Here is a 25,899-nt window from a genome sequence, read left to right on the forward strand (position 1 = left end):
TAGGCTTCCGTGCTCACATGCAGGTTCCTTAAATGCCCTAGGCTTCCGTCCACCATGCAGGTTCCTTAAATGCCCTAGGCTTCCGTGCTCACATGCAGGTTCCTTACATGCCCTAGGCTTCCGTGCTCACATGCAGGTTCCTTACATGCCCTAGGCTTCCGTGCTCACATGCAGGTTCCTTACATGCCCTAGGCTTCCGTGCTCACATGCAGGTTCCTTACATGCCCTAGGCTTCCGTGCTCACATGCAGGTTCCTTACATGCCCTAGGCTTCCGTGCTCACATGCAGGTTCCTTAAATGCCCTAGGCTTCCGTGCTCACATGCAGGTTCCTTACATGCCCTAGGCTTCCGTGCTCACATGCAGGTTCCTTACATGCCCTAGGCTTCCGTGCTCACATGCAGGTTCCTTACATGCCCTAGGCTTCCGTGCTCACATGCAGGTTCCTTACATGCCCTAGGCTTCCGTGCTCACATGCAGGTTCCTTACATGCCCTAGGCTTCCGTGCTCACATGCAGGTTCCTCACATGCAGGTTCCTTACATGCCCTAGGCTTCCGTGCTCACATGCAGGTTCCTTACATGCCCTAGGCTTCCGTGCTCACATGCAGGTTCCTTACATGCCCTAGGCTTCCGTGCTCACATGCAGGTTCCTTAAATGCCCTAGGCTTCCGTGCTCACATGCAGGTTCCTTACATGCCCTAGGCTTCCGTGCTCACATGCAGGTTCCTTACATGCCCTAGGCTTCCGTGCTCACATGCAGGTTCCTTACATGCCCTAGGCTTCCGTGCTCACATGCAGGTTCCTTACATGCCCTAGGCTTCCGTGCTCACATGCAGGTTCCTTACATGCCCTAGGCTTCCGTGCTCACATGCAGGTTCCTTACATGCCCTAGGCTTCCGTGCTCACATGCAGGTTCCTTACATGCCCTAGGCTTTCGTGCTCACATGCAGGTTCCTTACATGCCCTAGGCTTCCGTGCTCACATGCAGGTTCCTTACATGCCCTAGGCTTCCGTGCTCACATGCAGGTTCCTTACATGCCCTAGGCTTCCGTGCTCACATGCAGGTTCCTTACATGCCCTAGGCTTCCGTGCTCACATGCAGGTTCCTTCTCAACAATGCAACAACAATAAGAACCAATCAAATATAAGAATGTAAATTAAATGTCTCAGTAGAATATATATATTTTTGCATAATTATAAAACAGGAAAGCACAGTTTATAATCCAATATTTACACGTCCTTTGGAGAAGGGGTATTGGGGGGGGGGTGGTAGTGTTTAAATTGTGTAGTATTTAGCAATAATAATAACAATAATAAGAGTCTGGAAGCAGCAGTTGTGATGTGTAGCTTAAATTTCACTGAGTGTACATAGACACCTTCCATGACATACACTGCTGTTGGAAAGTATTCAGACCCCTTCCACATTTTTTTACAGCCTTTATGTTCCTCATCAATACATTTTTGCTAATTTATTAAAATAAAAAAACTGAAATATCACATTTGCATAAGTATTCAGACCATTTACTCAGTACTTTGTTGAAGCACCTTTGGCAGCGATTACAGTCTTGAAGTCTTCTTGGGTATGACGCTACAAGCTTGACACACCTGTATTTGGGAAGTTTCTCCCAATATTCTCTGCAGATCCTCTCAAGCTCTGTCAGGTTGGATGGGGAGCATTGCTGCACAGCTATTTTCAGGTCTCTCCAGAGATGTTCTATCGAGTTCAAGTCTGGGCCCTGGCTGAGCCACTAAAGGACATTCAGAGACTTGTCCCGAAGCCACTCCTGTGTTGTCTTGGCTGTGTGCTCAGGGTCGTTGTCCTGTTGGAAGGTGAACCGGTGCCCCAGTGGGAGGTCCTGAGCACTCTGGGGCAGGCTGTCATCAAGGATCTCTCTGTACAAGGCTCCTTTCAGCTTAGCCTCAATCCTGACTAGTCTCCCAGTCCCTGCCGCTGAAAAACATCCCCACAGCATGATGCTGCCACCACCATGCTTCACCGTAGGGATGGTGCCAGGTTTCCTCCAGACGTGACGCTTGGCATTCAGGCCAAAGAGTTCAACCTTGGTTTCATCAGACCAGAGAATCTTTAGGTGCTTTTTGGAAAACCCCAAGCGGGCTGTCATGTGCCTTTTACTGAGGAGTGCCTTCCGTCTAGCCACTCTACCCTAAAGGCCTGATTGGTGGAGTGCCTTCCGTCTAGCCACTCTACCCTAAAGGCCTGATTGGTGGAGTGCTGTTCTTGGGGACCTTCAATGCTGCAGACATTTTTTGGTACCCTTTCCCAGATCTGTGCCTCGACACAATCCTGTCTCGGAGCTCTACGGACAATTCCTTCGACCTCATGGCTTGGTTTTTGCTCTGACATGCACTGTCAACTATGGGACGTTATATAGACAGGTGTGTGCCTTTCCAAATCATGTCCAATCAATTGAAATTACCACAGGTGGACTCCGATTAAGTTGTAAAAACATCAAGGATGAGCCATGGAAACAGGATGCACCTGAGCTCAATTTCGAGTCTAATAGCAAAGGGTCTCAATACTTACATAAATTTGCAAATATAAATTTGCACACATTTCTAAAAACCTGTTTTCGCTTTGTCATTATGGGGTATTGTGATGTCATTATGGGGTATTGTGATGTCATTATGGGGTATTGTGATGTCATTATGGGGTATTGTGATGTCATTATGGGGTATTGTGATGTCATTATGGGGTATTGTGATGTCATTATGGGATATTGTGTGTAGATTGCTGAAAAAAAACTATTTAATCAATTTTAGAATAAGGCTGTAATGTAACAAAATGTGGAAAAAGTCAAGGGGTCTGAATACTTTCCAACGGTATTGCAGACTGACCAGGTGAATCCAGGTGAAAGCTATGATCCTTTATTGATGTCACTTGTAAAAGCAACTTCAATCAGTGTAGATGGGGAGGAAACGAGTTAAAGAAGGATTTTTAAGTCTTGAGACATGGATTGTGTATGTGTGCCATTCAAAGGGGAAACGGGAAAGACAAAAGTGAGGTGCCTTTGAATGGGGTACAGTATGGTAGGAGATGCCAGGAGCACCGGTAGGAGATGCCAGGCCCACCGGTAGGAGATGCCAGGCGCACCGGTAGGAGATGCCACACACAGGAGATGCCAGGCCCACCGGTAGGAGATGCCAGGCGCACCGGTAGGAGATGCCAGGCACACCGGTAGGAGATGCCAGGCGGTAGGAGATGCCAGGCGCACCGGTAGGAGATGCCAGGCGCACCGGTAGGAGATGCCAGGCGCACCGGTAGGAGATGCCAGGCGCACCGGTAGGAGATGCCAGGCCCACCGGTAGGAGATGCCAGGCCCACCGGTAGGAGATGCCAGGCCCACCGGTAGGAGATGCCAGGCCCACCGGTAGGAGATGCCAGGCCCACCGGTAGGAGATGCCAGATGCCAGTGTGTGTGTGGTGTAGTGTGGTGTGTGTGTTAGTGAGTGCATGCGTGCTAAGGTGTGGAGAGTCAGAGCAGGTGGTCAGTGCAGTTCAAGTGTTCAGTAGTCTGATGGCTTGTAGATAGAAACTGGGGGGGGGGGGTACTTCCTATGGCTATGATCCGATCTCATGATCCGATACATGTGGTGAGAGGAAGGAAGGAGACACAGCTGGGTAGAGTTCAGTAGGGACAAATCAGAAGGCACTATCAGAACGAGTCAAATTAAGAAAGGCTCATTTTGTTTCCTACTCACCAAGAAGAACATCCTGGGCTGCATGACCTTCCTGGAGAGCTTCATCAGAACACCCTCTTTCAGGAACACCTGGAACACATCAGAGACCAGTGATTGAACTCTTTCAGGAACACCTGGAACACATCAGACACCAGTGATTTAACTCTCAGTAACACACCACACACCAGTGATTTAACTCTTTCAGGAACACCTGGAACACATCAGACACCAGTGATTTAACTCTCAGTAACACACCACACATCAGACACCAGTGATTTAACTCTTTCAGTAACACCTGGAACACATCAGACACCAGTGATTTAACTATTTCCCTAACACACCACCTATCAGACACCAGTGATTTAACTCTTTCAGTAACACACCACACATCAGACACCAGTGATTTAACTCTTTCAGTAACACACCACACATCAGACACCAGTGATTTAACTCTTTCAGTAACACACCACACATCAGACACCAGTGATTTAACTCTTTCAGTAACACACCACACATAACACAGTGATTTAACACACACATCAGACACCAGTGATTTAACTCTTTCACTAACACACCACACATCAGACACCAGTGATTTAACTCTTTCACTAACACACCACACATCAGACACCAGTGATTTAACTCTTTCAGTAACACACCACACATCAGACACCAGTGATTTAACTCTTTCACTAACACACCACACATCAGACACCAGTGATTTAACTCTTTCAGTAACACACCACACATCAGACACCAGTGATTTAACTCTTTCAGTAACACACCACACATCAGACACACCACACATCAGACACCAGTGATTTAACTCTTTCACTAACACACCACACATCAGACACCAGTGATTTAACTCTTTCAGTAACACACCACACATCAGACACCAGTGATTTAACTCTTTCACTAACACACCACCTATCAGACACCAGTGATTTAACTCTTTCAGTAACACACCACACATCAGACACCAGTGATTTAACTCTTTCAGTAACACACCACACATCAGACACCAGTGATTTAACTCTTTCAGTAACACACCACACATCAGACACCAGTGATTTAACTCTTTCACTAACACATCACACATCAGACACCAGTGATTTAACTCTTTCAGTAACACACCACACATCAGACACCAGTGATTTAACTCTTTCACTAACACACCACCTATCAGACACCAGTGATTTAACTCTTTAGAAGCCAATCCATAATCAATGAAAAACCCAAATTCCTCTCAGTGAGCCAGGGAGGTCCCTGCTGATACCCACCCTCCCAGGCAGGACGATCTCATGGTGTCCGTTCAGACGGCACTGAACCTGAATCAGCTTCTGGAAGTTATCCTGAGAGAAAAAAAAGGGATAAATAAATAAAAGTGAATATTCCACCACAGGTCTGGTCATAAAGGCAGTGAATTAAAATGATGTTCTTCCATCTCACCCCCTGTTTCATGATGTCATTGGCATGGTTGGCCACCTCCTTCACGATGCCCAGAGCAGCTGTGGGTGGATATGGAGATACAGGGATTAGGCTACTATTATATTACTAATATAAACACATTTAACCCCCCAGACTTCCTGGTTCACTTTCGTCTTATTACAGCTACTACGTTTGTCCTGGTCTCTACAGTAAATGTGGAGACCTTGTGCTTTTGAGGGGAATAAGTATTATAATTATTTTATGCAGAGGACATCCTTGACCATGATACCAAGTGTTTTGCTTTACCTTGTGTGTCTTTGTAATCTGCCGAGTCTGGAGACAGGTTCTTCAGGTAGTCTGAAATGACACACCATTTTAGAGAACATTAAAAACATACTCTATCCAATGATGCTACACTAGGAACAGCCAATCGGCAGTTCAATAGGTCAATACAGGTGCCTTTGTTACTACCTACGCATCGAATTGTATAGGAAATTCCTGTAATGTAAAAATGTGAAAATCCTGATATACAACAACAAAAAAAGGTGCTTTGAGAAATGGAATTATACAAGAGTGACGTGGTGAAAGGCATTTTTTCACATTAGTCTCGTGCGATGCTAAACCCTCTGGCACGTTAAAGCTCGTTATATCATCGAATCAGATTTGGACCGCGCTTCAAAATCCGAGTTTGAGTGGCTTGAGGAGTAGCTGGAAAATTCTCGACATGTTTTGAACGTCTCTGACCAGTAGAGGGCGACGTGACACCATTTAGCTTACTTCACAAATTCGCACAGTTCCCTCAAATAATTTGTATTTATTAAGGATCCCAAGCAGCTACTCTTCCTGCGGTCCAGCACCACTAAGGTAGTTATATACAATTTAAAATATTACATGACATTCGATTTCATAACACCTTTCACAACATATTAAGTGTGTTCCCTCACTACTACTCCACCAATACCACACATCTACAACACAAAATCAATATGTACGTGTGTGTGTCTTATTATGTGTATATGCGTGTCTCTCTCTTCACAGTCCCCCATTGTTCCATAACGTGTATTTTTATCTGTTTTTAACATCTGATTTTACTGATGGCATCAGTTACCTGATGTGGAATAGAGTTCCATGTAGTCATGTCTCTGTGTAGTACTGTGGAATAGAGTTCCATGTAGTCATGCTCTGTGTAGTACTGTGGAATAGAGTTCCATGTAGTCATGGCTCTGTGTAGTACTGTGGAATAGAGTTCCATGTAGTCATGGCTCTGTGTAGTACTGTGGAATAGAGTTCCATGTAGTCATGTCTCTGTGTAGTACTGTGGAATAGAGTTCCATGTAGTCATGGCTCTATGTAGTACTGTGGAATAGAGTTCCATGTAGTCATGGCTCTATGTAGTACTGTGGAATAGAGTTCCATGTAGTCATGGCTCTATGTAGTACTGTGGAATAGAGTTCCATGTAGTCATGGCTCTATGTAGTACTGTGGAATAGAGTTCCATGTAGTCATGGCTCTGTGTAGTACTGTGGAATAGAGTTCCATGTAGTCATGGCTCTGTGTAGTACTGTGGAATAGAGTTCCATGTAGTCATGGCTCTGTGTAGTACTGTGGAATAGAGTTCCATGTAGTCATGGCTCTGTGTAGTACTGTGGAATAGAGTTCCATGTAGTCATGGCTCTGTGTAGTACTGTGGAATAGAGTTCCATGTAGTTATGGCTCTATGTAGTACTGTGGAATAGAGTTCCATGTAGTTATGGCTCTATGTAGTACTGTGGAATAGAGTTCCATGTAGTCATGGCTCTATGTAGTACTGTGGAATAGAGTTCCATGTAGTCATGGCTCTATGTAGTACTGTGGAATAGAGTTCCATGTAGTCATGTCTCTATGTAGTACTGTGGAATAGAGTTCCATGTAGTCATGTCTCTGTGTAGTACTGTGGAATAGAGTTCCATGTAGTCATGTCTCTGTGTAGTACTGTGGAATAGAGTTCCATGTAGTCATGGCTCTATGTAGTACTGTGGAATAGAGTTCCATGTAGTCATGGCTCTATGTAGTACTGTGGAATAGAGTTCCATGTAGTCATGTCTCTATGTAGTACTGTGGAATAGAGTTCCATGTAGTCATGGCTCTATGTAGTACTGTGGAATAGAGTTCCATGTAGTCATGTCTCTGTGTAGTACTGTGGAATAGAGTTCCATGTAGTCATGGCTCTATGTAGTACTGTGGAATAGAGTTCCATGTAGTCATGTCTCTATGTAGTACTGTGGAATAGAGTTCCATGTAGTCATGGCTCTATGTAGTACTGTGGAATAGAGTTCCATGTAGTCATGGCTCTATGTAGTACTGTGGAATAGAGTTCCATGTAGTCATGGCTCTATGTAGTACTGTGGAATAGAGTTCCATGTAGTCATGGCTCTATGTAGTACTGTGGAATAGAGTTCCATGTAGTCATGTCTCTGTGTAGTACTGTGGAATAGAGTTCCATGTAGTCATGTCTCTGTGTAGTACTGTGGAATAGAGTTCCATGTAGTCATGGCTCTGTGTAGTACTGTGGAATAGAGTTCCATGTAGTCATGGCTCTGTGTAGTACTGTGGAATAGAGTTCCATGTAGTCATGGCTCTATGTAGTACTGTGGAATAGAGTTCCATGTAGTCATGGCTCTATGTAGTACTGTGGAATAGAGTTCCATGTAGTCATGGCTCTGTGTAGTACTGTGGAATAGAGTTCCATGTAGTCATGGCTCTGTGTAGTACTGTGGAATAGAGTTCCATGTAGTCATGGCTCTGTGTAGTACTGTGGAATAGAGTTCCATGTAGTCATGGCTCTATGTAGTACTGTGGAATAGAGTTCCATGTAGTCATGTCTCTATGTAGTACTGTGGAATAGAGTTCCATGTAGTCATGGCTCTATGTAGTACTGTGGAATAGAGTTCCATGTAGTCATGGCTCTATGTAGTACTGTGGAATAGAGTTCCATGTAGTCATGGCTCTATGTAGTACTGTGGAATAGAGTTCCATGTAGTCATGGCTCTATGTAGTACTGTGGAATAGAGTTCCATGTAGTCATGGCTCTATGTAGTACTGTGGAATATAGTTCCATGTAGTCATGGCTCTATGTAGTACTGTGTGTAACAGTATAATTTTAAACCGTCCCCTCGCCCATCCATGTAGTCATGGCTCTATGTAGTACTGTGGAATAGAGTTCCATGTAGTCATGGCTCTATGTAGTACTATGCGCCTCCCATAGTCTGTTCTGGACTTGGGGACTGTGAAGAGACCTCTGGTGGCATGTCTCGTGGGGTATGTATATGTGTCCAAGCTGTATGCTAGGCATTTCTGTGCATTCAGCATGTCAACACTTCTTACAAAAACAAGTAGTGATGAAGTCAATCTCTCCTCCACTTTGAGCCATGAGAGTTTTACATTCATATTATTAATGTTAGCTCTCTGTGTACATTGAAGGGCCCTCCATGCTGCTCTGTTCTGAGCCAATTATAAATGTTCCTAAGTCCCTCTATATTGGCGACTGGACAGTAGTTCAGGTGCAACAAAACTAAGGCCTGTAGGACCTGCCTTTGTTGGTAGTGTTGTTAAGGTAGAGAAACGCTTTATTATGGACAGACTTCTCCCCATCTTAGCTATTGTTGCATCAACATGTTTTGGCCATGACAGTTTACAATCCAGGGTTACTCACCTCAACTTGCTCAATTTCCACATTATTCATTACAAGATTAAGTTGAGGTTTAGGGTTTAGTGAAGGATTTGTCCGAAATACAATGCTTTTTAGTTTTAGAAATATTTAGGACTAATTTATTTCTAGCCACCCGTTCTGAAACTAACTGCAGCTCTTTGTTAAGTGTTGCAGTCATTTCAGTCGCTGTAGTAGCTGACGTGTATAGTGTTGAATCATAGACACACTGGCTTTACTCAAAGTCAGTGGCATGTTGTTAGTAAAGATTGAAAAGAACTAACGGGTTTAGACAGCTGTCCTGTGGAATTCCTGATTCTACCTGGATTATGTTGGAGAGGCTTCCATTAAAGAACACCCTCAGTGTTCTATTAGACAGCTAACTCTTTATCCACATGATAGCAGGGGGTGTAAAGCCAAAACACCCTCTGTGTTCTAAAGACAGGTAACTCTTTATCCACCTGATCGCAGGGGGTGTAGGGGGTGTAAAGCCATAACACATACGTTTTTCCCACCAGCAGACTACGATCGATAATATCAAAAGCCGCACTGAAGTCTAACAAAACAGCTCCCACAATCTTTTTATCATCAGTTTTCTCTGAGCCAATCATCAGTCATTTGTGTAAGCGCTTGTTGAATGTCCTTCCCTATAGTAATTTTCCATCCAAGTTGTCAGACCCAGGTGGCTTGTCATTGTTGATAAACAACCATTTTTTCACCTCTTCCACACTCAAAATTACAATGATTGTCTTTCATAATTTGGTCAGTTATACTTAGTGGCTGCATTTGTTGCTGGCATGTCATGCCTGAATTTGCTCGTCTTACCGATGAAAAGGTTGCAAGTTCATATCCCCGAGCTGACAAGGTCGTTCTGTCATTCTGCCCCTGAACAGGCAGTTAACCCACTGTTCCTAGGCCGTCGTTGAAAATAAGAATTTGTTCTTAACTGACTTGACTAGTTAAAAAAGGTTTTTTTTAAATCTTTTTTTTTTTAAATAAAAAAGTGGGAGGAGTTCTTTACGGTAATTATGTGCAATGATTTAGCAATCTTGTTACATCTCTCTGTGCACATTTTTGAATTATAATAGTCTAATCCTGATATTGTCCAGGAACACGGCCCAAAATAACCACACACTCTGTTGCAGTTTACCTGTGAGCAGCATCTGATACTGAGGGATCCTCTGAACAGGCTTCAGCAGGTAATGCCTCAGAGCCAGACTGGCACAGCGAGGACCAGCCTGAGACACAGAGTCAGAAAAACATGATTTACAACACACACTAGCAGACACAAACATGCAGACAGAAAGCCAAACACACACACACATCAACACCAAGACCCACAAAGAAAGCATATCACAAACCACGCCTTCAAGCAACAACGCACCAAAACGGGTTGACCCAGTGAGACGGTTTACCTCAAATTCCCGCACCACTGCAGCGAAGGCTGGATTCTTCCTGCTATGCTCGTCTAGTAGGGCCACATTCTTGTCAAACTCTCGGATGTATGTGGAATACATCTTCAGATAAGGCCCTTTCTTCACAAAGATGTCGGCTAGACGACCATGTTCATCCCTGATCAATGAAACAAAGGCTCAGACATTGAGAGAGAGAGATGGAGTCTCTGATTTATTTCAGTCAGAGCGATCACAGGATTGGTGAGAGATGCAACATTTAGCCAGTCAAGCTTAGATTTACCATGTGATTTTGATGTGTGGTTTACCTCAGGGCTGATAGTGATTTATGTAGGTGTAATTCCTTCGTCATGATTCATTAAAGGGATGTTGATGGAGATCAGTTAGTGGTGGCTCTGGTCATAGGAATTGATTCATTCTATTAATTTGATTAATTCTGAATTACACCCTTTTCACACTACAGTGTCAATCAAAGACGAGCTGTACTGAGGTGACCTGGTTATGGACCATACGAAAACATAACGTTCGTTCCAGCACAGATCGGTTCAGGTTGGCACGGTACTGTGAAAATTAGATTGTTCTAAACTAGTACAGTACCACTGGGCGACCCTGTCCTCCAGCTCTCTGAGCAGGTCCTGGTTCAGTTCGTAGAGCTGGGGCAGATAGTACAGGATCTGGTTCAGAATAGCCTCCTCTATAATAGGCTTCCCACTCGGACGAGAAGCCTTCGCCACCGCGTCACGGAAATCCTGTAGAGGGAGAGGGAGAGACGGGTCAGAGGGAGAGACATACAGGCAACACACCACACAGACAGCATGAGTCTGTATATCGTGGGTATTCTTTTTAGAGAACACAGAAAAGTGTTCGGCTACAATCCCATCAAACATTCTAAACTGCGAACATTTCAGTTCACTTTAGATCTGAAGGACGAGTCCTCCTCGACCCGTGACCTCTATACTAAACAGCCTTCCATTATAGCCCTGTTTCCAGGAACCCCCCCACACCCCCAGTCCTTAAAGAGTAGAGGGTAGCAGGAGGGGAGGGGAGGATGAGGCACAGCTAGGGCAGCAATGAAACGGCTTACTACAGATTACAACACATTCCGCACCAGATTGGCTGTAAGGGGCCCAGGCCCTGTGGCAGGGAGCTCCTGTAGATTGGCTATAAGGGGCCCAGGCCCTGTTGCAGGGAGCTCTTGTAGATTGGCTGTAAGGGGCCCAGGCCCTGTTGCAGGGAGCTCCTGTAGATTGGCTGTAAGGGGCCCAGGCCCTGTTGCCCCCCCCCAACCAATACATGTTCTATTACACTGGACACAAGTGTTGCTGATCTGGTTAAAAAGGTCTGATTGCTGAATCAAACACATGCCTACAGCATAACTTCCTGTCTCTCCCCCACAGTGTGGTTTCAGAGATAGTGACTCAGTCAGTCATGGTTCATCTGTGGCACAGCCTACAGCGTAAGTCTCTCACTTCATATCCTGTGCAGACCTACCACCCCTTAGTCCTTGGAATGTACTGTATGTGTAAACAACGAGAGAAAAATAAACTAGTCTTGTGTAACTCATTTGAAAAATCCCTAACTGAACCTAGACAGAACCTAGTCAGCTATTTTACTATTACAATTTGTTCAGATTTTGGTCTAACCAGAAAAATAGTGGTTAGACCAAAACATACAGTCACTGAGTTCAACAAACACCATTAAGTGACTCCAGCTCAGAGCAGCTGAGTCAGAGCATGTTCAGAGCAGCTGAGTCAGAGCATGTTCAGAGCAGCTGAGTCAGAGCGTGTTCAGAGCGGCTGAGCATGTTCAGACCAGCTGAGCATGTTCAGACCAGCTGAGCATGTTCTGACCCGCTGAGCATGTTCTGACCCTCTGAGCATGTTCTGACCGGCTGAGCATGTTCTGACCGTCTGAGCATGTTCTGACCGGCTGAGCATGTTCTGACCGGCTGAGCATGTTCTGACCCGCTGTGCATGTTCAGACCAGCTGAGCATGTTCTGACCAGCTGAGCATGTTCTGACCCGCTGAGCATGTTCTGACCCGCTGAGCATGTTCTGACCAGCTGAGCATGTTCTGACCGGCTGAGCATGTTCTGACCGGCTGAGCATGTTCTGACCGGCTGAGCATGTTCTGACCAGCTGAAGGGGTGTGCCTCAGTGGTTAGCATAATCAAACACACATGGAGCAGTCTGGAGAACATACGGGACTTCTCACGAGATGAAAACTATACCGTACAGAAAAACACAAACCCACAGGACTGGAGACTAAGATGGCTTCATACAAACAACAACAAGAACTGTGTTGATAGGCTATCAAATATGTAGAGAGAGGGCATAAGTGCCAGAATACTCACGATATGGAGAAGCTTCAGGACGTTGACAAATACATTCTCGGAGCTCATGATCTCTCTGGCGATGTGGACTATCTTGTTCCGCTTGGCACCACTGCCAGCCTGGCACGTACACAGGTACAAACACGTCAAATAAATCACTACATTTCACCAAAGTTATTGGTTCAATACTTGCAGGGATCAGATCCTAGAAATGCATGCGTCACTGTTACCGTAAGTCCCTTTACATGCGTAGAAACGTCTGCTAAGTGGCACATTCAGTGTCTCACCTCCCTCTCCTCAGTGTCTCACCTCCCTCTCCTCAGTGTCTCAGTGTCTCACCCTCTCCTCAGGCTTCTCAGTGTCTCACCTCCCTCTCCTCAGTGTCTCACCTCCCTCTCCTCAGTGTCTCACCTCCCTCTCCTCAGTGTCTCACCTCCCTCTCCTCAGTGTCTCACCTCCCTCTCCTCAGTGTCTCACCTCCCTCTCCTCAGTGTCTCACCTCCCTCTCCTCAGGCTTCTGTGTCTAACCTCCCTCTCCTCAGTGTCTCACCTCCCTCTCCTCAGGCTTCTCAGTGTCTAACCTCCCTCTCCTCAGTGTCTCACCTCCCTCTTCTCAGGCTTCTCAGTGTCTAACCTCCCTCACCTCAGTGTCTCACCTCCCTCTCCTCAGTGTCTCACCTCCCTCTCCTCAGTGTCTCACCTCCCTCTCCTCAGTGTCTCACCTCCCTCTCCTCAGTGTCTCACCTCCCTCTCCTCAGTGTCTCACCTCCCTCTCCTCAGTGTCTCACCTCCCTCTCCTCAGTGTCTCACCTCCCTCTCCTCAGTGTCTCACCTCCCTCTCCTCAGTGTCTCACCTCCCTCTCCTCAGTGTCTCCTCTCCTCAGGCTTCTCAGTGGCTCACCTCCCTCTCCTCAGTGGCTCACCTCCCTCTCCTCAGTGGCTCACCTCCCTCTCCTCAGTGGCTCACCTCCCTCTCCTCAGTGGCTCACCTCCCTCTCCTCAGTGGCTCACCTCCCTCTCCTCAGTGGCTCACCTCCCTCTCCTCAGTGGCTCACCTCCCTCTCCTCAGTGGCTCACCTCCCTCTCCTCAGTGGCTCACCTCCCTCTCCTCAGTGTCTCACCTCCCTCTCCTCAGTGTCTCACCTCCCTCTCCTCAGTGTCTCACCTCCCTCTCCTCAGTGTGTCACCTCCCTCTCCTCAGTGTCTCTCCTCCCTCTCCTCAGTGTCTCTCCTCCCTCTCCTCAGTGTCTCTTCTCCCTCTCCTCAGTGTCTCACCTCCCTCTACTCAGTGTCTCACCTCCCTCTCCTCAGGCTTCTGTGTCTAACCTCCCTCTCCTCAGTGTCTCACCTCCCTCTCCTCAGGCTTCTCAGTGTCTAACCTCCCTCTCCTCAGTGTCTCACCTCCCTCTCCTCAGGCTTCTCAGTGTCTAACCTCCCTCTCCTCAGTGTCTCACCTCCCTCTCCTCAGGCTTCTCAGTGTCTAACCTCCCTCTCCTCAGTGTCTCACCTCCCTCTCCTCAGGCTTCTCAGTGTCTAACCTCCCTCTCCTCAGTGTCTCACCTCCCTCTCCTCAGGCTTCTCAGTGTCTAACCTCCCTCTCCTCAGTGTCTCACCTCCCTCTCCTCAGGCTTCTCAGTGTCTCACCTCCCTCTCCTCAGTGTCTCACCTCCCTCTCCTCAGTGTCTCACCTCCCTCTCCTCAGTGTCTCACCTCCCTCTCCTCAGTGTCTCACCTCCCTCTCCTCAGTGTCTCACCTCCCTCTCCTCAGTGTCTCACCTCCCTCTCCTCAGTGTCTCCTCCCTCCTCAGTGTCTCACCTCCCTCTCCTCAGTGTCTCACCTCCCTCTCCTCAGTGTCTCACCTCCCTCTCCTCAGTGTCTCACCTCCCTCTCCTCAGTGTCTCACCTCCCTCTCCTCAGTGTCTCACCTCCCTCTCCTCAGTGTCTCACCTCCCTCTCCTCAGTGTCTCACCTCCCTCTCCTCAGTGTCTCACCTCCCTCTCCTCAGGCTTCTCACCTCCCTCTCCTCAGGCTTCTCACCTCCCTCTTCTCAGTGTCTCACCTCCCTCTCCTCAGGCTTCTCACCTCCCTCTCCTCAGTGTCTCACCTCCCTCTCCTCAGTGTCTCACCTCCCTCTCCTCAGTGTCTCACCTCCCTCTCCTCAGTGTCTCAAATCCCTCTCATCAGGCTTCTCAGTGTCTCACCTCCCTCTCCTCAGTGTCTCACCTCCCTCTCCTCAGGCTTCTCAGTGTCTCACCTCCCTCTCCTCAGGCTTCTCAGTGTCTCACCTCCCTCTCCTCAGTGTCTCACCTCCCTCTCCTCAGTGTCTCACCTCCCTCTCCTCAGTGTCTCACCTCCCTCTCCTCAGTGTCTCACCTCCCTCTCCTCAGTGTCTCACCTCCCTCTCCTCAGTGTCTCACCTCCCTCTCCTCAGTGTCTCACCTCCCTCTCCTCAGTGTCTCACCTCCCTCTCCTCAGTGTCTCACCACCCTCTCCTCAGTGTCTCATCTCCCTCTCCTCAGGCTTCTCAGTGTCTCACCACCCTCTCCTCAGTGTCTCACCACCCTCTCCTCAGTGTCTCACCACCCTCTCCTCAGGCTTCTCAGTGTCTCACCTCCCTCTCCTCAGTGTCTCACCTCCCTCTCCTCAGTGTCTCACCTCCCTCTCCTCAGTGTCTCACCTCCCTCTCCTCAGTGTCTCACCTCCCTCTCCTCAGTGTCTCACCTCCCTCTCATCAGTGTCTCAAATCCCTCTCATCAGGCTTCTCAGTGTCTCACCTCCCTCTCCTCAGTGTCTCACCTCCCTCTCCTCAGGCTTCTCAGTGTCTAACCTCCCTCTCTTCAGGCATCTCAGTGTCTCTCCTCAGTGTCTCACCACCCTCTCATCAGTGTCTCAGCTCCCTCTCCTCAGGCTTCTCAGTGTCTCACCTCCCTCTCTTCAGGCATCTCAGTGTCTCACCTCAGTGTCACCTCCCTCTCCTCAGTGTCTCACCACCCTCTCCTCAGTGTCTCACCTCCCTCTCCTCAGTGTCTCACCTCCCTCTCCTCAGTGTCTCACCACCCTCTCCTCAGTGTCTCACCACCCTCTCAGTGTCTCACCACCCTCTCCTCAGTGTCTCACCACCCTCTCCTCAGTGTCTCACCACCCTCTCCTCAGTGTCTCACCACCCTCTCCTCAGTGTCTCACCACCCTCTCCTCAGTGTCTCACCACCCTCTCCTCAATGTCTCACCTCCCTCTCCTCAGTGTCTCACCTCCCTCTCCTCAGTGTCTCACCTCCCTCTCCTCAGGCTCCTCAGTGTCTCACCTCCCTCTCCTCAGGCTTCTCAGTGTCTCACCTCCCTCTCCTCAGGCTTCTCAGTGTCTCACCTCCCTCTCCTCAGGCGTCTCAGTGTCTCACCTCCCTCTCCTCAGTGTCTCACCTCCCTCTCCTCAGTGTCTCACCTCCCTCTTCTCAGTGTCTCACCTCCCTCTCCTCAGTGTCTCACCTCTCCCTCCCTCCTCAGTGTCTCACCTCCCTCTCCTCAGTGTCTCACCACCCTCTCCTCAGTGTCTCACCTCCCTCTCCTCAGTGTCTCACCTCCCCTCCTCCTCTCCTCAGTGTCTCACCTCCCTCTCCTCAGTGTCTCACCTCCCTCTCCTCAATGTCTCACCTCCCTCTCCTCAGTGTCTCACCACCCTCTCCTCAGTGTCTCATCTCCCTCTCCTCAGGCTTCTCAGTGTCTCACCACCCTCTCCTCAGTGTCTCACCACCCTCTCCTCAGTGTCTCACCACCCTCTCCTCAGGCTTCTCAGTGTCTCACCTCCCTCTCCTCAGTGTCTCACCTCCCTCTCATCAGTGTCTCAAATCCCTCTCATCAGGCTTCTCAGTGTCTCACCTCCCTCTCCTCAGTGTCTCACCTCCCTCTCATCAGTGTCTCACCTCCCTCTCATCAGTGTCTCACCTCCCTCTCTTCAGGCTTCTCAGTGTCTAACCTCCCTCTCTTCAGGCTTCTCAGTGTCTCTCCTCAGTGTCTCACCACCCTCTCATCAGTGTCTCACCTCCCTCTCCTCAGGCTTCTCAGTGTCTCACCTCCCTCTCTTCAGGCATCTCAGTGTCTCACCTCAGTGTCACCTCCCTCTCCTCAGTGTCTCACCTCCCTCTCAGTGTCTCACCTCCCTCTCAGTGTCTCACCTCCCTCTCCTCAGTGTCTCACCTCCCTCTCCTCAGTGTCTCACCTCCCTCTCCTCAGTGTCTCACCTCCCTCTCCTCAGTGTCTCACCTCCCTCTCCTCAGTGTCTCACCACCCTCTCCTCAGTGTCTCACCACCCTCTCCTCAGTGTCTCACCACCCTCTCCTCAGTGTCTCACCACCCTCTCCTCAGTGTCTCACCACCCTCTCCTCAGTGTCTCACCTCCCTCTCCTCAGTGTCTCACCTCCCTCTCCTCAGTGTCTCACCTCCCTCTCCTCAGGCTCCTCAGTGTCTCACCTCCCTCTCCTCAGTGTCTCACCTCCCTCTCATCAGTGTCTCACCTCCCTCTCATCAGTGTCTCACCTCCCTCTCATCAGTGTCTCACCTCCCTCTCCTCAGGCTTCTCAGTGTCTCACCTCCCTCTCCTCAGGCTTCTCAGTGTCTCACCTCCCTCTCCTCAGGCTCCTCAGTGTCTCACCTCCCTCTCCTCAGGCTTCTCAGTGTCTCACCTCCCTCTCCTCAGTGTCTCACCTCCCTCTCCTCAGTGTCTCACCTCCCTCTCATCAGGCTTCTCAGTGTCTAACCTCCCTCTCCTCAGGCTTCTCAGTGTCTAACCTCCCTCTCCTGAGGCTTCTCAGTGTCTCACCTCCCTCTCTTCAGGCATCTTAGTGTCTCACCTCAGTGTCACCTCCCTCTCCTGTGTCTCACCTCCCTCTCCTCAGTGTCTCACCTCCCTCTCCTCAGGCTTCTCAGTGTCTAACCTCCCTCTCCTCAGGCTTCTCAGTGTCTAACCTCCCTCTCCTGAGGCTTCTCAGTGTCTAACCTCCCTCTCTTCAGGCATCTTAGTGTCTCACCTCAGTGTCACCTCCCTCTCCTGTGTCTCACCTCCCTCTCCTGTGTCTCACCTCCCTCTCCTCAGTGTCTCACCTCCCTCTCCTCAGTGCCTCACCTCCCTCTCCTCAGTGCCTCACCTCCCTCTCCTCAGTGCCTCACCTCCCTCTCCTCAGTGTCTCACCTCCCTCTCCTCAGTGTCTCACCTCCCTCTCCTCAGTGTCTCACCTCCCTCTCCTCAGTGTCTCACCTCCCTCTCCTCAGTGTCTCACCTCCCTCTCCTCAGTGTCTCACCTCCCTCTCCTCAGTGTCTCACCTCCCTCTCCTCAGTGCCTCACCTCCCTCTCCTCAGTGTCTCACCTCCCTCTCCTCAGTGTCTCACCTCCCTCTCCTCAGTGTCTCACCTCCCTCTCCTCAGGCTCCTCAGGTTCTCCTTTGCTAGAGGAGGAACTCTCATCGTCCTCGTCATCTGAACTCTGCACCATGACGTCTTCATCGGACTGACCATCTAGCGGGCCAACATCCTCATCTATAGAACTCCTGTTGGAACAAGAGATGATCAGTAGGAACACACACACACACAGAAACATCCTGAAACTCACAGTCTCACACCTATGGGAAAGGAGAGGTGGGAAGACAGAGTGTAACCTTAAAAGTGTATAATTGTGAAAGAGGGAGAGAAGTGAACTGGGGAGGTGAGGTTAGTAACAAAGTGAGATTAGTAAAATGCCTGAGTATGGATATAATTTATCATGGAGGGGGGTCTTTTTAACTGAAGAATCCTCATCATGTCCAGTACTTTTCCACCATGTCCTGCAGTGACCACACAGTGCACACATTAAATAGAGACTGACCAGGGACAACACATTTCACTATTCAATCCTTCACACACACAACATAAAAGATCAAGACAAAAAGCAATGCCTTGGGCCAGCTGAGGGGGTTTGGCTAGATGCCACCTCTGCTGCCAACGCAAACATAACAAAGGACTCTGTTCCAAACCAGTCACTCCTCCCTACTCCTAGCTGCTTGAACTTGAGGAAATGAAAGGTTTGGATAGGTGTAAGCCACAGGTCAACCCAAACATTAGAAAGCCCCGGTTCCAAACCGGTAACCCTACCCTAATCCTAAACCCTAGCAAAAGGCTAGGCAGAACTCTTGATAGGATTTGTTTAGAACTGGGCCACAGCAAATGGCTACCTGATGTAGTCTCCTTCTCTGTGAATACTGAGGCAATATACCCTGTTTACAGTAGAGATGCTTCTATGGCTGTTTTGTGGAAGTGAGCAGCACTGACTTAAACACTGAGCCACTGGTTCAAGGCACAGAACACAGTAAACATTTTTCAAACGCCATCTGATTTTTAGTGCCGGTCGTACCGATGACACTGATACCATACCTTTAAATTCTGCACAGAATAGACCTAGACGGTAAAATGGCCACAACAAACCTCTAAAAGAGCGAGACAGTGATGCAAGACAATAGTCTCTAAGTAACTGTCACAAAAAAAATGTAAATGTACTGAAATGTTGCTTATGTTTCTGAGGGAAGGGTCATCAAGCAAACATCCCTCATTACACTGAACTCACTGCAGCTGGATATTTTGGTGAATCTCTGAAAGATGTGTCACTCCCCAACATGCTTCAGTGCCAATCTAGTGCCAGCTCACCAGACTGGAGTTTCCATTAACACTACATACTAAGCATACTTCCCCTTAGTCTGTCATGACTCAGAATCACTCCTACAAAGCCCCGCTTTTCAGGTGATATTTTTCACCTGAAGACATTGATTTATTGAGATACGAACCTGTCTTTACCCCCCCCCCCCCCTTTTGTATGGAACCACTTTACATGAGACATACAAGAATGTATATAACCTGTCTTTACCTACCCATTGTTCACCTAATACCTTTTTTTGCACTATTGGTTAGAGCTTGTAAGTAAGCATTTCACTGTAAGGTCTACACCTGTTGTATTCAGCATTTCACTGTAAGGTCTACTACACCTGTTGTATTCAGCATTTCACTGTAAGGTCTACTACACCTGTTGTATTCAGCATTTCACTGTAAGGTCTACTACACCTGTTGTATTCAGCATTTCACTGTAAGGTCTACTACACCTGTTGTATTCAGCATTTCACTGTAAGGTCTACATTTACACCTACACCTTGTATTCAGCATTTCACTGTAAGGTCTACCTACACCTGCTGTATTCATTTCATTTCACTGTTGTATTCAGCATTTCATACTACACCTGTTATATTCAGCATTTCACTGTAAGGTCTACTACACCTGTTGTATTCAGCATTTCACTGTAAGGTCTACTACACCTGTTGTATTCAGCATTTCACTGTAAGGTCTACTACACCTGTTGTATTCAGCATTTCACTGTAAGGTCTACTACACCTGTTGTATTCAGCATTTCACTGTAAGGTCTACTACACCTGTTGTATTCAGCATTTCACTGTAAGGTCTACTACACCTGTTGTATTCAGCATTTCACTGTAAGGTCTACTACACCTGTTGTATTCAGCATTTCACTGTAAGGTCTACTACACCTGTTGTATTCAGCATTTCACTGTAAGGTCTACTACACCTGTTGTATTCAGCATTTCATTTCACTGTATTCAGCATTTCAGGTCTACTACACCTGTTGTATTCAGCATTTCACTGTGAGGTCTACTACACCTGTTGTACCTTCAGCATTTCACAGGTCTACTACACCTGTTGTATTCAGCATTTCACTGTGAGGTCTACTACACCTGTTGTAATTCAGCATTTCCCTGTGAGGTCTACTACACCTGTTGTATTCAGCATTTCCCTGTGAGGTCTACTACACCTGTTGTAATTCAGCATTTCCCTGTGAGGTCTACTACACCTGTTGTATTCAGCATTTCACTGTAAGGTCTACTACACCTGTTGTATTCAGCATTTCACTGTGAGGTCTACTACACCTGTTGTATTCAGCATTTCACTGTGAGGTCTACTACACCTGTTGTAATTCAGCATTTCCCTGTGAGGTCTACTACACCTGTTGTATTCAGCATTTCCCTGTGAGGTCTACTACACCTGTTGTATTCAGCATTTCCCTGTGAGGTCTACTACATTTCAGTACCAGTCTGTCTCCCTAGGCAACAAGAAGAATGAATACCTCTCAGTGCTGCTGAGACAGAACCAGTCAGTACCAGTCTGTCTCCCTAGGCAACAAGAAGAATGAATACCTCTCAGTGCTGCTGAGACAGAACCAGTCAGTACCAGTCTGTCTCCCCAGGCAACAAGAAGAATGACTACCTCTCAGTGCTGCTGAGACAGAACCAGTCAGTACCAGTCTGTCTCCCTAGGCAACAAGAAGAATGACTACCTCTCAGTGCTGCTGAGACAGAACCAGTCAGTACCAGTCTGTCTCCCTAGGCAACAAGAAGAATGACTCAGTGCTGCTCTCAGTACCAGCTGCTAGGCAACAAGAAGAATGACTACCTCTCAGTGCTGCTGAGACAGAACCAGTCAGTACCAGTCTGTCTCCCCAGGCAACAAGAAGAATGACTACCTCTCAGTGCTGCTGTGCTGGTTCAGTTGTTGTTCACTGTGTCTCTTCAGGGGATGGTACGGCTCCTGTTCCTCATAGATATCGGCATCATCATACAGGTGATTGTGGCACTCTGACTGGTCCGGAGGTGTACCTACCCCCAGCTCACTCCCCCGTAATCCCAGTCCAACAGGCTGGATAAAATACTCAGGTATGGCCTCGTAATAGGGAACATTTTCATACTCCACAGCCTGCTCCGCTCCGGGGTAGTGGATCTCATCCCCGTCCACTCTCTGCTCCGCCCCAACCCCAATCACCCCCAGCTGGGGACAGGAGAACTTGCGGGCATCCCCCACCCGAATGCCCAGACGTTCCTGGAAACAGACGCCACGGTCTTGGAATACATCATCCGCATATTGTTCTGCCTCAGCTGCAGTGGTGTCCAGAGACTGGCCTCCCTTGGCTAGCAGCTTGGGCAGCCTCTTGACAGAGAGTTTCAGATCGAGAAGCCTCCGAAAAGAGTTCCATTTCTGTCCCTCAGAGGGGGTCAGGTCGGCAGAGGAGAAGGACTTGGCCTTCTGTTTCCCCCGGCTGGAGCGAGACGGCCTGGACGGGGACAGTGTTTCATCTGTTGGCAGGCTGCCCTTTGTCTTTGTGTTGTCTGTGCTCCTCTTACGGGATACAGGAGACACCAGCGTCTGAAAGATTCTGTTCCTTTTTGCTTTATCCTCTCCTGGGGTTGCAGGGAGCTTTCTCATAGCTTTCGTGGCCTTGGTGAGGGCACCTCCATCATCGTCACTATCGGAAGTCTTTCGTTCCGCCACTTCTCTCTCTTCTGACAGTTCATTCTTCAGTACCCACGCTTCTGGGGAGCTGCATCTCTGCAGTTTCTTGGGGAAGCCGGCCATCTTGTTTTGAGCACTCGCGTTTTCTTTGTAACTCCCAGTGGTTATTAAGGTGAGGGGAAAGTGGCAGTTTGAGTGGAGCTCCAGCTGGTTGGAAAGACTGGTTGCGAGAGGATGACAACTAATCTTATCATGGATCTCCTCCTCTTCATTCCTCCCTTCCTCCTCCTCTTCCTTGTCCACTGAACACTCCAGTTCACAGACACCGTCATCCACCCATCTCAGCTCTTCCTCCTCTACATCCTGAGGGAGGTGCAGAGGGGAGGAGGTGGGGAGGAGGTGCTGAGAGGAGGTGGCAGAGGAGGTCGGTGCTGCTCTCTCAGGTTCAGAAAGAAAGGCTTCCTTTCTGGGAGGGGGAGCAGGAACAGGTGGCAGGCCGGGTGTCCTGGAGGATGGGAGACCCTCCCAGCTATCATTTGTACTGGCAGGACTTTCTGGGATTTTGTGTGCCTGAGTAGCAGGTGCGTTGACAGACAGAGATGGGCTGCTTTTCCTCTCCAGTGACACCTTTCTGACAGTCATTTCCCTCCCTTGCCTCCCCTCCTCTGGGACTTCCTGTCCAACCAGAACAGACTTCCTGGGTTTCCGTGGTACGGGGACAGGGAGGGGCTTCCTAGGGGCAGCTGGGTTCTGATTGGATGTGCCAGTGTCTCTGCCAATCCCTGTGGAGCTGGTGGGATCTTCCTGTTCTCCGTGACCAATGGCATTAGAGGAGGTGGTGACGACGTTACCGTTGGCTTCATTGCTATGCGTTCTCTGAGGAAGAGGACGCTTTATGTCAGGGCGTGATGATGGCGTCACAATGTCCGAGTTGAGGTTCTGTTTCGGGTTTAAGAGGTGGTTATTGGTGGACAGCAACACAACCTGTACGCAATTGTCTGGTAGAGCGTTGTTGACTGCTCTCCTCTTGTTGTTGTTGTTGACCCCTTTGTTCTCTCCAAATTGAGATCTGAGAACAGGCTTTATTCTAGATTCCTCCGTTTTGCAATTGTTATGCAATATTTTCAAGTCTTTAGGAATTGTGTTAATCACTGTGTCCGTTGTGATACTGTTCCCAACACACAGACAGTTCTTCTGGCTACACAGACAGATAGGAATAATATTATCCCAATCAGGTATTGTATTCCTGGACTTCAGAAGACCTATACTTGTAGACATCTCTGATGGTCTCTGAGAATAAGTCTGATGGTGATGGACAGTCTTTGAGGAAAGAGGTTTGTACTCCATAGTGGCGGTGAGGCATGGATTGGGTAGGCATGGTGGTTTGGACTCCACAGAAGTGGTGAGGAATGGTTTGGGTAGGCATGGTGGTTTAGGGGCCAGAGCTGGTTTAACCATCTTTGGTGTACAGAGGGAAGCCTGAAAAAGGCCATCTCTTTTGGGGGTCGAGGAGGGGGAGGGCCCTGGCCTCTGTGGCTGGGCATTCTTTGGTTTGGGGGCAACTGGTGGTTTCTGCATGCCTGGAGAGAGCGAGAGAGAGAGAGCGAGAGCGAGTGAGGGACAGAGCGAGTGAGGGAGGGAGAGGGAAAGAGGGAGAGAGCGAGAGAGTGAGGGAGAGAGAGCGAGTGAGTGAGTGAGGGAGAAGAGAGAGAGAGCGAGTGCGAGTGAGGGAGAGAGAGAACAAGTGAGGGAGAGAGAGAACAAGTGAGGGAGAGAGAGAACAAGTGAGGGAGAGAGAGAGAGCGAGTGAGCGAGAGAGAGAGAGAGAGAGAGAGAGAATGAACAGGTGTTAGAAAGTGGCACCATCATCAAGACATCAAGATCATAAATGAAAGTAAAAAAAGGTCAAATTCTCAAGATTATTCAAGTATAAGAAAATTCTGATACTGTAAAATAATAATCCATTAAACATTGAAATGTTCTGAAAAGGCAGACAGATGCTGGGTGAAAGAGGAGAAAAAGGTCAGTCCTGTTGTAAAGGTTGACGGGTTTTTGTGTGTGTGTCCTGTTGATCAAGTAGGCCCTTCACCAAATACCACAACACCACTCAGTGGGTTTGAAATACCAGGCATATCACATGACTGTTGTTTTCCACACACACACACACACACACACACACACACACACACACACACACACACACACACACACACACACACACACACACACACACACACACACACACACACACACACACACACACACACACACACACACACACACACACACACACCTCAACAGTACAGTAATCATATTAATGGTCCAGCCAACAAAGCAGCGGTGGGAATTACTAGGAGTATGGAGCTGGTGCCAGGTCGTGTGACCGCTGAGTGGTCACGTAGACAGAGTAACTGTCTCCCAATGCTCTACCCTAAAGGTGCACTTGCTCACTTTTCTTCATGGATTTAAAAGAAACTGACTGATGTAAGAAATATGGTGGAAATTCCCTCTTGTCTAGATCCATTCTTAGGTCAATTGGACCAATCCAATGCTCCAGGCACGACGACAATAAACACTAGACTTGTGTATCGGAGCCACCAAACAGCTCCAATTATGACTTTATACCAAATAAAATAGATTTGAATCCCAAATGTAGCATTGTTTAAATAACAATCTTAAACGAATATTTATAGGTTTGTGTAAAGTCTATTCTCTACACAGGTAAATGAAGCTTGCTTTACAAATTCGACAACCCAAACGACATCGATTGACACTTCTCATCAACTTTGTGCCAGTCAACAAACCTGCGCTCATGACGAAGATTCCTGCCGCACAATCACACTCCTCCCGGCTTCTCAAAATCGTTCAACTCAACCCAGGGAAACCGCTGGCTTTCTTCATTCTTCCTTGAGACCCATTGTCAACACTCAAGTGTGGCGTCAAAACGTTGTAATTAATCTTGCGATCTACCCTTTAAAGATGAAGTTAAATTTCCACATTTGATCTTGAACTGGCAACAGTCGCGATGCACTGATCCACCCCGATGTTATGAACTGAGATGAGTTTATTGCTGGACATTCACACAATGTCCACTAGGGGTCTCTCAAAGCACCAATCAGCACTTGATACAGTAAGTAAATGTTGTCCCGCCCTTGTTTCTGTTATGAAGCTGAGTGATTGGGCTGAAGAAGTGAAACTACTCACAAATTCATAGACAACTATGGATGCGATGACTGACCGTCCAGGATATCACAATTCTAGTCTTAACCGTGTTTTGAGGATATATATTGTTTGTTTGCATTTACTTCGTTTACAAACATTGGAGTAAAACCAGCTTATATTTTTGGTTCTGATGGGGTAGGACAGTTGAACTTAGATCATGAGGCATTTTTCCAAGTTATATTCGTCAAGAATCCATGGGTACATACATATCCTTCATTTAAGTCCAAAAAATGTATGTAGCAGGCAAACCTATACAGAAAGTCATTTTTGCTTGTTTATTTAATATACCAACTTTTCCAAATAGTGGAGGTAGTCAAATCTCGTTTTTTAAATTTTACTTTAAATTTTTATAGAGTTTCACCGAAAAGGAAACTATTTGTCATTGATATTCAAATTCAGGTCTCAGAAAAAGAACCTAGAACTACAACAGTTAGTTGAATTAGTCTAAATATACGATCATTAGCAGATGGTTTGGAGGGCTCTCAGATATGAATCTTTATATAGCCTATAACCTACAGTTACAGTGCCTTCCGAAAGCATTCACACCTTTTGACTTTGTTGTGTTACAGCCTGAATATAAAATTGATCACATTGACATTTTGTGTCATTGGCTTATACACAACAGCCCATAATGTCAAAGTGGAATTATGTTTTTAGACATTTTTACCAATTCATTCAAAATGAAAAGCTGAAACGTCTTGAGTCAATAAGTATTCAACCCCTTTGTTGAGTCTAAATACATTCAGGAGTAAAAATGTACTTAATAAGTTACATAATAAATTGCATGGACTCACTCTGTGTTCAATAATAG

General features: G+C 47.6%; 1 protein-coding gene across 1 annotated transcript in view; it reads right to left on the reverse strand.

Moving 5' to 3' along the window:
* Positions 1–24,906, reverse strand: part of LOC124032360 (FYVE, RhoGEF and PH domain-containing protein 6-like) — a 33,216-nt gene extending 8,310 nt beyond the window's left edge. Inside the window, exons 1-11 of the mRNA XM_046344713.1 lie at positions 24,671–24,906; positions 21,103–23,446; positions 17,962–18,097; positions 12,580–12,678; positions 10,824–10,975; positions 10,230–10,386; positions 9,965–10,052; positions 5,436–5,486; positions 5,151–5,209; positions 4,982–5,053; positions 3,720–3,788 (exon numbers count right to left, since the gene is read on the reverse strand). Coding sequence (XP_046200669.1) covers positions 3,720–3,788; positions 4,982–5,053; positions 5,151–5,209; positions 5,436–5,486; positions 9,965–10,052; positions 10,230–10,386; positions 10,824–10,975; positions 12,580–12,678; positions 17,962–18,097; positions 21,103–23,446; positions 24,671–24,680 — 3,237 coding nt within the window. The 5' untranslated portion in view covers positions 24,681–24,906. The remainder of the gene's footprint in view (positions 1–3,719; positions 3,789–4,981; positions 5,054–5,150; positions 5,210–5,435; positions 5,487–9,964; positions 10,053–10,229; positions 10,387–10,823; positions 10,976–12,579; positions 12,679–17,961; positions 18,098–21,102; positions 23,447–24,670) is intronic.
* Positions 24,907–25,899: the final 993 nt, after the last annotated feature.

The sequence above is a fragment of the Oncorhynchus gorbuscha genome, linkage group LG01 (genome assembly GCF_021184085.1).
Source record: "Oncorhynchus gorbuscha isolate QuinsamMale2020 ecotype Even-year linkage group LG01, OgorEven_v1.0, whole genome shotgun sequence".
Classification (NCBI taxonomy): Eukaryota; Metazoa; Chordata; class Actinopteri; order Salmoniformes; family Salmonidae; genus Oncorhynchus; species Oncorhynchus gorbuscha.